General features: G+C 60.4%; 1 protein-coding gene across 1 annotated transcript in view; it reads right to left on the reverse strand.

Annotated features, from left to right (window-relative positions):
• WNT9A (Wnt family member 9A) overlaps positions 1 to 12,288 on the reverse strand; it is a 29,397-nt gene extending 17,109 nt beyond the window's left edge. Inside the window, exon 1 of the mRNA XM_032137705.2 lies at positions 12,149 to 12,288. Coding sequence (XP_031993596.1) covers positions 12,149 to 12,243 — 95 coding nt within the window. The 5' untranslated portion in view covers positions 12,244 to 12,288. The remainder of the gene's footprint in view (positions 1 to 12,148) is intronic.
• Between the last annotated feature and the right edge of the window lie 831 nt (positions 12,289 to 13,119).

Genomic DNA, 13,119 nt, shown 5'->3' on the forward strand with positions numbered 1-13,119 from the left:
TCACCATCTGGCCCTCTCCTCCTTCTTCTCTCGAGATTCCCTCTGTGCCCTAAGCCCTCTGAGTTGGTGAGTTCTCTCCCCTCCTCTAACATTCTAAATCCTCTGTCCTTGGAGTGTCTCTTACAGGGAAATTAGACTAACCCCTAACCACACTCCAATCAACCCAGCCTTTCGCCTGGAGCAGTTCATCCCCTAGGGTCTGGGGCCTCAGTTTACTCTCGTCTCATCCTTTCTGTTGACCATGCCTGTCCTGGGTTTTTTGATCCACTTTTCCTCTTTTTGGGTTTTTGTTGTTGTTGTTGTTGTTGTTGTTGTTATTCCACATTTTCCCTCTGCTCATCTGAAGCTGCATAGTCTTTTTTGTAATTTCCGCGGTCACCTTCAATGCTATACCATGTGTCTGTGACCTACCTAAGCCTGATGCTGGTCAGTGCCTTCTCTACCTGGGCAGCACAGGGCCAGAGAACACATTCCCATCGACACTCCCACCCTGAGTTATGTGCTAATTGCGTGTTTTACCTCCATTTGGGGGCCCAACAAGACACTGTTTTATCAGTCAGCACTCCCTCCTGGCACCTTCAGAGCCCATGCTCTGCCCTCACTCCTTCCTGCATCTTGTTATGCAGCAGGGCCTCCGCCTCCTGAGGTTGGCGCCAGCTTGTTGGTGTCCTCATGCTTCATCTGTATTCTTCTTTCTTGGATGGCTTTCATGATTCTCTGTCTTCAATCTTGTGCAGTTTTTCTTTTTTTTTTTTTTTTTTTAAGATGGAGTCTCGCTCTGTTGCTCAGGCTGGAGTGCAGTGGCGCCATCTTAGCTCACTGCAACTTCCACCTCCTGGGTTCAAGCGATTGTTCCTGCCTCAGCCTCCTAAGTAGCTGAGATTACAGGCGGCTGCCAACACGCCCGGCTAATTTTTTTGCATTTTCAGTAGAGACGGGGTTTTGCCATGTTGGCCAGGCTGGTCTCAAATTCCTGATCTCAGGTGATCCACCTACCTTGGCCTTCCAAAGTGCTGGGATTACAGGCGTGAGGAACTGCACCTGGCCACCCAGCTAATTTTTGTATTTTTAGTAGAGACGGGGGTTTCACCATTTTGGCCAGGTTGGTCTCAAACTCCTGACCTCAGGTGATCCACCCACCGCAGCCTCACAAAGTGCTGGGATTACAGGCATGAGCCACTGCACCCAGTCTTTTTTTTTTTTTTTTTTTTTTTTGAGACATGGTCTTGCTCTGTTCAGGCTGGAGGGCAGTGGCGCTATCTTGGCTCACTGCAGCCTCCACCTCCAGGACTCAAGTGATCCTCCTTCCTTAGCCTCCCAAAGTGCTGGGATCACAGGCATGAGGCACTATGCCCAGCATGCTGTGTGCTTCTAATGTGTCATGTTCCAGGGTGAACTTATTTTTACTTTTGGCCTGGGAAGACACTGGGCTTCTGGAATGTTCTTTACAGCTTTATTCAATTTCGGAAAACTCTCATCCTCTCCCCTCATACATATCAGCCCTGTCCCACTCCCGCACCCTTCTTGGCTGCCTCCGGCATGGCCTCCCCGTGTCGCCGAGGTGTCCTGCCCTCTGTCTGACATCTCGCCACCTCTCTGGTATACTCTGGGTAATTTCTTCTGACCTATCTGCCGGTGTGCTAATTCCCTTCAGCTGTTTCTAATCTGCTTTTAAATCAGGCCATTACTTACTTTTTTCCCCCTCTAGCTCTATTTGGTTTTTCCAAACTTGCTGGGTCAGTCCTTGTGGTTTCCCGAGCCTTGCAGCCATCCCCAAGTGTCTTCCTTCCTAGAGGTAGAGTGAGGAGAGCCGCTGCACTCAGCACCGCTGCTCCGCTTCCTGGGCTGCGGCTGTCTTTTCGAGGCCCCCGTTGTGTTTCTGTGCAGGCCTGGTTAGCTCTGACCCCGGGCTGCTCACTGTACTGAGGAAACAGTTGGCAGAAACAAGTTGAAGGAGAGGATAAAGGTACTACAGTAGGTGGAATGGCGTCCCCCACCAAATGCGTCTAATGCAACCTCAGTCAGGGGCCTTATGTGGAATAAGAGGCATTGCAGAAATAACTGAGATAAGGATCTCAAGGCAAGATCATCCCAGACACGGTGGGCTCTTTAGAGCCAGCGGAGGCTGTCCTTATAAGAAAAAGGAGAAGACACAGAGGCGGATGAGAGGGCCACGTGAAGATGGAGGCAGGGCGCAAAGTGGCCAGTCACCAGCCAAGGAGCCCCACGGTTCGCAGCCATCACTGGCAGCTGGAAGAGGCAGGAAGGACCCTCCCCTCAAGCCTCCAGAGGGGCATGGCCCTGCGGACGCTGTGATTTCAGACTTCTGGCCTTCAGACCTGAGACAGAAGTCCTGTTGTTTTAGGCCAGCCAGTCTGTGGTGCCTGACAGCAGTCCCAGGACACTAGCACAGATTTTGGAAAGGACCTCATTATGTGCACACCAGCCAGGCTTCTAGGGCCACCTGCAGTCCCAGAGCCAGGCCACCCAAAACCTAGCATGAGGCCAGGGCCTGGGACCACGTTGGTGACTCAGGCCTCAGCGCACACGTGGTGGCTGTGCCCTGCCCTGGGGTCCACTGGGGCTGTAGGAGGGTCTCCTCTGAGTATTCTCTCCTTAGCGGGCCCTGGCCTTTACTATGCACCCTCATCCCATGAGACCAAACCAACTTCACACTTTCTGGTTCAGCATCTATTCTTGCTATTTCTAGAGATCCCTACCAACCATTTCATCAGCTCTTTGACACTTACAAAGTTAAATACACACACACACATGCACAAAGACAACAACACACCCACACAAACTCCCCCACACACACCCACACAAACCCCCCATACACACAGATACACCCATACATTCATGTGTACACACAGACACACCCATATGACCGATAAACCCAGAGATGCACGCATACGCTCGTGCAGACACACAACCCCCCACATGCATACATGTATACACACATGCACACACCCATCCAAACGCAAACACACATACATGCACACACATACATATACATGCATGTACACACGTAAGATCCATGTAAAAATTCAGCTTTAGTTGTTTCAAGCAGAAAAGCCTCTGAGTCTTGTGGGCCTGTTGCTGAAAACGGGCATCTATGCTCTCCAGTGTCTCGTGTCTTCATGTCCTAAACTACCTGGTGAGTGTGTTTTTTACTCTGCTACACTGGCAAGAAACTGAGGTTCAGGGGATTAAACAGTGTAGCGGCCTGTGCAGCCTGTGAGTACAGAGGCAGGGCTGGGACCTGAAAGTGGCCTCTGACCTGGCGGCACCCCTGCCAGGCCCATGGCAGCACCAGTTCATGACTGCTCTCCCCGGTGAAGGGCCCGGATGACGACGGCTCCACGGGACACCCATACCCCTCAAGCCCCAGCCACCTCCCACCTCTGACTGTTGTTCCAGGTGCAGCCATGCAGGAGGACACAGGCCAGTTGGAGAGAAGGAAGACGTCTCAACACCCATACGTGGCTGCGGCTGCCATGCCACAGGGCACACAGAACAGTTCCACGCTGCAGATGGGGCCGCAGACATGCTGGTCTCAGGGACCATGGGGAAGGTGGCTCCAGGGAGCGGTGACCCGGCCACCTCCTTGAGCCCTGGAAGCTGGCCGCGGTGGTCAGCACTGACCCCTGCAGAAGCTCCATGGAGACCATTCCCCAGCCCCACAGGAGTGGAGCTTAGCACACATGGTGCTGAGTCTGGGGATGGCCCCCTGCTCCTCGGGCTAGGCCTGATGCTGCCATGTCCTGGCTGCTTGGCGACTGGGCCACCCTGGAAGGACCCAGACACTCAGACACCTTGCCCTGAGCCTGAGGGCAGCCAAATGGGCCTTGTCCCCAGAGAGAACCTGAGACACACAGGGTTAGCCACCCCACACTGCCCGGTCCCTAAAGCCACAGGCTCCTTCCGGCTCCCAGCACGATAGACAGGAAGTCCTACGGAGGGAGCACACATCACCAAGGCCAGCCTCCGACCTCCCTGCCTCCTGCCAGCAGATCTAGCCACCCTGACCGGGACCCAGCTTTCTTCCCCAGGCTGGGACAGAGGGAGAGGAGACTGCAGTTCCAGAAGCCACAACGCCCCACCAGCAAAACCTCAGTCCTGCCAGGCAGCGTTTAATTTCTGTGTGAAACAAAATCAAAACAAATTCTAGCACTGAGAAACCAGGGCTGAGATCAACTCTCTACCGTCCCGTGGTCTGCAAATCAACCCACCCCTAGCCCAGCTTCCAGCCCAAGCACGTCTGCTGTGTCCCTCAGGGATGTAATGCCACCAGGGCCCAGCTGCACCCAGGAGGAGGTGGGACACATGCTGCAAGGATGGCAGGGGTGGCCTGTGCAGATGCCCAGGTGCCTGCCAGGCGAGGCATCCTCCGGCCTGACAGAAACACCCCCCTCCACCCTGCTGAAAGCACCGTGTCCCACGGCAGCCCCTGGAATAAGCCCTGCCCTGTCTGTGTCTGCAGCATCCATGGGGTCCCCCAAACCAAACCACAGAGGCCAGCCCAGCTTCCCCAGGGCACTTGGGCTGACTGCCCTTTTCTGGGGCAGGGTCCTGGACCCCAGAGGGGGCATGGCTGGTCTGTGGGCTGCAAGACAGGCAACCAAGGCTGCACACAGGACTCCTGGGGGAAAGGTGAAGAGCAGAAGCTTCCAGGAGGCCTCTGTGCTCAGTGACCACAGCCCCCCATGGCCTTCCCAGACAGCCGCAGACCCACACAACTGGTCAGCAGGACAGCGAGAGCCATGCAACCTTCCAGCAGCCACCAGTGTCACCTCCCACACTGTCATCCCCTCTGGAGATCACTCTCCTGTGGGTGTCACAGAGGGGGCATCCCAAAGTCCATCTGGCTCCCCTCCCCACCCACAGTGACTCCAGGGCTGCAGCCTCTGTCCCCATCAGGCCAGGTGGGATGCCGGCCCTGACGTTCTCCAGCTCTGGGAGGCTCTGGCAGCAGCTCCTCCTGGGCCAGACCTCCAGCCCACTTCCCCTGGCTGCACTGACCTCAGGTATCGCTAAGAAAAACAAATGCAGCCTGCGGCTTGCCTTTTTCCATCGTCCCATCCGGCCACCGGTCCTGAGGTGCTGCAACTGCCAGCTGGACAGCTGGGCTTCCTCTGGCAGGCAGCGGCGCCCAGCCAGCCAGGACCACGCCGGGAGGGCGACAGGCTCCAGGGAGGGCCCAGGCTGCAGGTCACGGAGCTGGGGCAGCCCAGTGCCACCCAGGTCAGCAGGCACAGCAACACCATCCCCAGCCACCTGCCACCCTGCCTGGCCTGGACCACGGATGTACTTGAAAATGACCCCTGAAGGAAAACCAGGGTCACATCCCCGCTGGGGCTGCACTCCGCATGGCTGCTCTGGTGGGGCCATCAACACCTGGCCTACCATCCACACACAGGAAGGTGCGGCAGCCTGGCAGCCACGTCTGCACTGCACTACGTCTGGCCACAAGTGCAGACACAGCCCTGCCAGAGTCAGGGTCCTGTAGGACCCGGGGCTGGGCTGTCAGGTGAATGAGTGACACAGATCCACCTGGCAGGGAGAGCCTCAGGCTTGAGGGAGTCTTGGGGTAGGGGGGCACACAGAATGCAGCTTGGAGAAGACCCCACAGGGACCCTTCTGGCCAATCCCAGAATTGGGCGAACAGGGAGAGAAGGATGCATCTGAGGAGAACACAAGGGGACCCTCCTGGCTGATCCCAGAGTTGAGCGACCAGGGAGAATAGGATGCCTCTGAAAAGACCCCACGGGAACCCTCCTGGCCGACCCCAGAGTTGAGCAACCAGGGAGAGAAGGATGCATCTGAGGAGACTCCACGGGGACCCTCCTAGCTGACCCCAGAGTTGAGCATGCAGGGAGAGAAGGAGGCATCTGAGCAGTCACTGGGCTTCGTGAAGAAGCAGCAGCCGGGGCCGACCTCGAGGGACAGGTGAGGCCCTGGGAGCACAGGGGAGATGGCACCGCTGTGCCCCAAGGGCCTCACCTGACCCTTGGGGTCGGCCCCATCAGAGGTCAACTTCCAGCCAGAAGGCATGGGGTCTGGGGAACCCCCACTCCTGGCTGGCCTTCTGGGTTCCGGGGGCCTGGCTCAGTCCCCAGTCCCACAGACACTCCTGTGGGAGCCACCCTGCTCCGAGACAACTGCACCGGTCCTGACCCCACCGCCTAGCACAATGCACAAAGGGAGCCCGTGCCGCAGCCGGGATCGGGTGGCGCGACCAAGGCCTGTCAACAGGTGTCGCTTTCCCGCGGCCCCCACCCTCCCACAGGCATCACCTCCTCCCTGCCCCAGGGTCCAGAGCCTCCAGGAGGTATCCGTGCCTGTGTGCTCTTTCCTAGGGGAAGAGTCACCCACACGCTTCTTTGATGGCCAAACCCCAGAGCAGGGCACCCCCAGCCCGGGCCATCCCAGCAGCCGGCGGAAGGTCCCAGGCCAGGGCAGGCACTAGGGCCCTCTGTAGCCTGCAGCAGGGCAGGAGCAAGAGGAGGCCAGCTGTCTCCCCAACCAGACGTCTACCGGCTGTGGGCAGGACATCTGCTCCCTCAGCTGTGGGAGGCCAGGCGCTGCTGCTCCGTCCTTACTGCACACCCTCCACACCCTCCAGGGAGCCAGGACCCCCAAGCAGGTGGGGCAGGGAGAGGCTGGGGGTTCCAAGGCCCCTGGGTGCAGAGCAGGAAGGAGGATGGCCACCAGTGCCTGCAGGGGCCATGAGGCTGACACTCCAGACCCTCCCACTTACGGCCCCACTGTCAGGGAAGCCAGGCACCTGGGTCCCTCTACTGGCCACGGGGTCCCAGGCCAGGAGTCCTGGAGAAATGCCCCGAGTTTCCACTGCCCCTGTCCTCTCCTTTCCATGCTAAGAAGTCGCCAGGGAGTCCCCTGGCCCCCAGGGCCTCTCTTCTCAGCCCTCTGCTGAGGTCTGCCCCACTGAGCCACTTCCATGATCTCTCGAAACAAGGCAGCTGCCTGGCCCCTTTCCTCCCTGCCCTTCTGGCCCTCCAGAGCACTCTGTGTGGCCGTTTTTCCTGATGCCAGGCCCCACGTGCTTCCTGGGGTGTCCTAAGTTGTTGGAGGGGGCGGGTCTCCAGGACAGCGCCTGCCCAAACCTAAGCCTGAGCTCTCAGCTGCTCCCAAACCCCCTGGCCCACAGTGCTCAGAGCACCCGACCCAGGCCCCAGCCAAGGGGTCACCCCAGATGCCGCCTTCTTGCCAGCCCCTTCCCAGGCTTCTCTTGCCCACCACACAGCCCCATGATTCCACACCTCAGGCCCACCCCTCCTTCTCCAGCCCTGCCAGGGACCCACAGGTGCCCCTCGTCCAGGCAGCCAGCTGTGCCCCAGGCCTGATGCTCAGAGAGGCAGAGCCATGGGACCAGGCAGGGTATGTCCTGCCCACAGCCGGCGGCCTCCCTCTTGGACCCTGCGGGGTCTGATGTTGGCACTAATGTGAGAAACACATCCCCTCCCCACGCCCGCGACAGCAGCCTCTCCGCAGCCTCCTCTGAGAGTCCCCTGAGCACCCAGAACTGCCCCACACCAGGCTCTAGGAAATGGGGGATGTCCCAGCTGCCCCCACCCACCCAGTGGGGCTGCCAGGGTGTCACTGGCTCCTTGTGCAGGGGTAAGAGTGCCCACAGGCTCACAGGTCTAGAGACAAGGTTCTCCTCAGCCCAAGGAGAGATCCAAATATGTAAAGAGCTCTCATAACTCAACAGGAGAAAGACAAGCAGCCCCACTAAAAACAGGCAAAGGAGCTGCATGGACATTCTCCAAAGAAGACACATGGCCCATGAGGCCACGAAAGGATGCTCAGCGCCACTGGCCACCTGACAAATGCAATCAGAGCCACACAAGGTGCCATTCCACACCCACTAGGATGACTGCAGTAGAAAATAAAACAGAAAACTAGTGTTGGCGAGGAAGTGGAGAAACAGGCCTTTCTGTGCTGCCGGCAGAAATGTAAAATGCTGCATCCAGAAGGGTTTGGCAGGGCCTCAAAAACCTAAATGCAGGCGGGGAGCAGGGGCTCATGCCTGTAACCCCAGTACTTTGCGAGGCTGACGCGGGAGATCACTTGAGCCCAGGAGTTCAAAATCAGCCTGGACAACATGGTAAAACCCTGTCTCTACAAAAAATAAAATTTAAAAAAATTAGCCAGGATTAGTGGCTTGTGCCTGTGGTCCCAGCTACTTGGGATGCTGAGGCGGGAGGATGGTTGAGCCTCTGAGGTGGAGGCAGCAATGAGCCTTCATCACATCGCTGTACTCCAGCCTGGGTGACAGAGCAAGACTCTGTCTCAATAAAACAAAACAAAAACAAAAACATCACATGCAGCGTTACCAGTACCTCCACTTCTAGGTATGTACCCCAAGAACTGAAAACACACACACACACAAAACCTCACATACCAATGCTCACAGCAACATTATCCATCACAGCTAAACGGTGGAAGCGATCCAGATGTCCGTCAACTAATGAACGGGTCAAAAAATCTCTCGGAGAGTCTTCCAGTCGAGTCTAACTCAGTTGTAAGAAAGAAGGCAATACTGATGCGTGCTACAACAGTGATGCTGAGTGAGAGAAGCCAGGCGCGGAGGCCACACGGCATAGGATTCCATTTCTAGGAAACGTCCGGGACAGGCAGACCCGCGGAGAAAGAACGCAGATGAGTGGTTGCCAGGACTGGGGGAGGGGAACCGGCAGCGACTGCCTAATGCGTGTGAGGTTTCTGGGGTGAGGAAAATGTTCTGGAATTAAACAGTGGTGAGAGCTGCATGGCCTGGCAAATGAGGTACTTGAAATCACAGGGCTGTATACATTAAAAGAGTGGATTTTACAGGACGTGAGTTACAGCCAATAACAAAAAGCCTCGGCCAGCCCTGAGGCCCACCAGGCCCACAATTCACAGTGGTCACTCCCTCCAGCCTGGCTTCTGGACCAGTTCCAAGCACCTTTCCAGCCCCGATGGCTGGCTGTGGGGCCATGGCCGGGGGCACCTCAACAATCCCTCAGTGCCAGCCTTGGTTATGCCTCTTCCAGGCAGGCCTCCAGGCTACTGAGGCCCAGAGAAGGGGGCAAATTGGCAGGGCCTGGCCTCCCACCATCGTGCCCCCCAAAGTAACCTGCAAATGTTTCCTGAGTGATGTAAACTGCAAGGGCCACCACCACAAAACAGCCTCAGGGTCTTTAAAGAAGAACTCCAGTGGGAAGCCTCAGCCCTTGTCCCGAGCCAGCCCGGGACCCCTAAGGAAAGGGCTGCAAGGTGCCAGGGAGCCAGGCAGCCTAGCAGCCAGGGGTGGGGGTCCAAACCCCGCTGGGCAGGAACAGGCCCCAGGCCCAGGCCCAGCCCTGACTCCATATCCAGAGGGTCTGGGCCCAGCAGAGGAGCAGCCCCGGCGTCTAATCCGGATCTACCATCTCAGCTGAGACCACAACCCAGCAAGGGTGAAGCGAGAGGGGCCTCCCAATGGAGGACAAACCATGTCCTCAGACCACCACCAGGCCCACCCTCTTGCTGTAACCTTGGGGAGAGGGTCTGAGTCTGCACCCCAAGTCCTCCCTATGACCTCGGGCCGGCCTCCCTGCTTACCCCTCTGTCTAGAAGGGCTTGGGGCCAGGCCAGCGAGGAGGCACAGGGACACAGCCATGGGAGAACCAGATGGAGATGCCACCTGCTAGCCAGGCCAAGGTGCAGGGCCAGGCCAAGGGGGAGCCTCTTCCCCAGAGGGGGTCCAGCCTGGTGGCCAGAGGCCTCTAGGAAGGCAGCGGGCGCCAGCCAGGGTTGGGTTGCAGCTCAGGGAGCAGGCAGGGAGGGCTCCCGTGGGTCCACGTGACCCTCCCCCAGGCCAGCCTCTCCTCTCCGGGTTCCTGGGCTGTAACTGGAGCCGCGTTCCTGCCCGGGAGCCTCCGTGCCAGGCAGAGCTTTTGAGAGGGGGAAGGGAGAAAACGGCCCTAGATCCCAGCCCCTTCTCCCTGCTTCCTGGACTGGAGCTGGGAAGGGCCACCCCAGCCCCCCTCCAGCTCCAACCCCGCCTGGCCTTTAATGCCCTGGGCCACCCCCTGCCTTTGCTGGGCCAGGAACCACAGCAGGAGAGGCCTCCACACAACCCAGCCTGGAGCCCTTTGTACCCTGCTTCCCCTCCCCAGCCCAATCTTGGGAACTGACTTAAGGGGGGCCCAAGGCCTCCAGCAGCCCAGATGGAACCTGGCCTGCCCTGACCCAGGATGCCCCCCAGCCCCTAGTTCAGGAAGGTGCTCATTCTCCATCAGTCAAACAGAGTCCTAGCTGCCCTCTGCAATGCCAGCTGTCCCCAAAGGCAGCACGCTTGCCCTCTGGACTTCCCACAGGGCAGCTACATGGAGAGTTGCCCTCAGACAGGACTCAGGAATTCTCCCTTGATGGGTCCTTTTGAGCCAAGAAGCAGGGCCAAGGGGGCCCGGCCAGAGAAGCCACAGCAGCACTTAAGTCCTTGCTATGCGCCTGGCACCAGCCTGGACTTACTGTCTGCAAGAGAGCTGAAACACACGCACACAAAGCAGCAGAGCCCCTTGACCTTCTCCAGGGCACAAAGCCCAGAGATAGGTCAGAGAAGGAGAGGCCAAGACCCAGCGCCACCCCGTCTCCAGGAATCGGATCACAGCAGGGACAAAGCCACTGCAGCCCGAACAAGCCCAGGGTGTGTCCCGAGCCCAAGAAGCAGAGCCTCCGCTGGGCCGGAGAGCAGGGAAGCACAGCTGGCTGACAAGGCCACGGTGAGTCACCACGGACCTGTGGCCCTCCCTCCTGCCCTCCCGGGTGAGGCTACGGGCTGCACAGATGGCGTGCCGTGGCGTGCCAGCCCAGGCCCAGGGCCGTACCCACAGTTGGAGCCAGGAGAGGGCTGCGGGTGGGGGCCCCAGGGAACTGAGACACCGGGCTGACCCTGGAAGACGACCCAGAAGAAAGGAACAGAGAGAAGAAAGGGGGAGAAAGAAAAACACAAAGGGAAAGTTTCCCATGAAAATATTTTATTTTCTTTGAGAACAGGATACACCTGCAGGGCTCCTCGGCCCAGGCGGCCTCTCCCTGCCCGGGCGGGTGCCAGATTCCTGGACCAACGGGGCCCTCTGCCGGCCAGCCCGCCGAGCGCTGGCGCTCAGGCCAGAAGGCCGGGAACAGGTGACCGGCGGAGGGCGGCGGCCCGGCCGAGTGAACGGCCCAGGGCGTCCAGGTCGGGGGCTGGGATCCGAAGGCCAGCCAGGGCTCCCAGCGGCGGCGCTCGGGGTAGGAGGCGGGAAGGTGGCGGGGAGGCCAGGGGCGCTGCCTCGCACGGCGCCACCCTGCACCTCAGCGCGCCCAAAGCGCAGCGAGGGTCCCTGTAAAGGTCGCTGGACCCGGCATCCCAGACCTCGGAGAGGAGGAGGAAAGAAGGAAGGGAAAGAAAGAGAGAGACGCGCCGACAGCCCCGCAAAGCGCTGCTGCAGAGACACGCGAGCACGGGCAGTGACACCGCGGGACGCCCCGGCCGGGCCCTGCGCTCCCGGCCAGGTCCCATGGACGCGCTCCCGCGGGCCGGGGCCCGAGCCACAGCGTTAGAAGCAAAGCGCAAGAAAAATAAATTCCTCCAGCTTGGAGGATTTCTCTCTCTCTCTCTCTTCCCCGTTTGGGGCTCAGCGCGAGGAACATCTGGATTTTGTACGTATTGTTGTTATTGTTAAATTAACTTCTCGAGAAGAGAAAGGAGGGGAAGCTGCTAGGTGGGCGATGGCCAGGGGCTGAGGACTCAGGCTCCAGCCTTTTGGCAACGACACAGCGGCCCAAGGAAGTCGGGACCTGATCCCAATCCCTAAGCGCGAGGCAGTCCTGCTCACGGAGGCGGCGGCGGCGGCGACTACGACGACGACGACTCGGCGGTCACGGAGGACCGCGGCCCGGCGCAAGCCCGACGGGTCCACCCGCCTGCCTCTCTAGCCGTGCCGCGCGGCGGCCGGAGCGACGCGCGCGCCGCAAACAAATAGCGCCAGGCAACCCGGCGGCCCCGCCGCGCCCCGGCCCCAGCCACCCCGGGTGCCTCAGGGACTCCGGACGACCCCGCCCCGGCCCTGCCGCCCCCGCCCACCAGTGCGCGCCGGCCGCCGAAGGCACCTACCCGAAGTAGGCGGCCGAAGGGCGCAGCGCGGCGAGCAGCAGCGTCAGCCCGAAGGCCGCGGCCAGCCAGCGCGCCAGCGGGGACCCATCCAGCATCTTGCCGCGCCTCGGCGGCCGACCATCGCGCTCCCAGCTCCGCGCAGGGCGCGCCGCGGCCGCCGCCCTCTTATAGCGCCCGGAGCGCGGCCAGCTGGGCCCGGCCCCGCCCCGCGCCCGGGAGGGGATCACGCCGGCGCCGGGGGCGGGCCGAAACCCGAGCCGCGCGCGCCAGCCCGCCAGCCCCTCCCGGCCACTCGGGGCCCCGGCCGCCGCTCCCGGCGCGGGTCTCGGGCGCGCCCTGCCCGGAGGGGATGGAGGACTGGGAGGCGGGGAGCGGTGGGAACCGAGGGCGGGGCGTGCGAGAACCCGGGGCGACCACGGCGGGACGGCATTGGGGGGGCCGGGGGCGGGCATCGGGAAGTGGGTAGAGCGTTGGGGGCGCGCAGTGGGAGCTTGGGGCGGCCCCGGGGGCGGGATTGAGGGGGAGGGGAGGGGAGGCGTTGGCGGCCGGGCTAGCCGCCGGCGGGGCTCCAGGCCGGGACGGTCGGGGATGGCTCCACAGAGGACCCGGCCGTCTGCCACGAGCTGGGCGCTGCGCGGCTGCTCCGGGGGAAGCTTGGTGAGGAGTCGGGCCAGCCGGTGATGCCTGCGCCTCTTGCGCATGCTGACCCCCTCGAGGAGCGGTGCCAGAGAATCGCTCCTTTCTGGCGGGGACTGTGGCCGCTTTCGGCCTGGGAATGAAGCGACGTAGCCTGCTGGAGCTGTGAGGTGAGTAGCTCTACCTTTTCGGGTCCTGGTGGTCTCCCCATTCTTAAATTGTGGGAGTGGAGCTAGCGGCTAAGTCAATGCCACACCAGCCATCGGGCGACGCCCTTCTCAGAGCCTGTTTCCTGACCGGGACTGGGAGAAAGAGGACTCCTGGGATGGAAGGTG

The sequence above is a fragment of the Hylobates moloch genome, unplaced genomic scaffold (genome assembly GCF_009828535.3).
Source record: "Hylobates moloch isolate HMO894 unplaced genomic scaffold, HMol_V3 SCAFFOLD_18, whole genome shotgun sequence".
Taxonomy (NCBI): Eukaryota; Metazoa; Chordata; class Mammalia; order Primates; family Hylobatidae; genus Hylobates; species Hylobates moloch.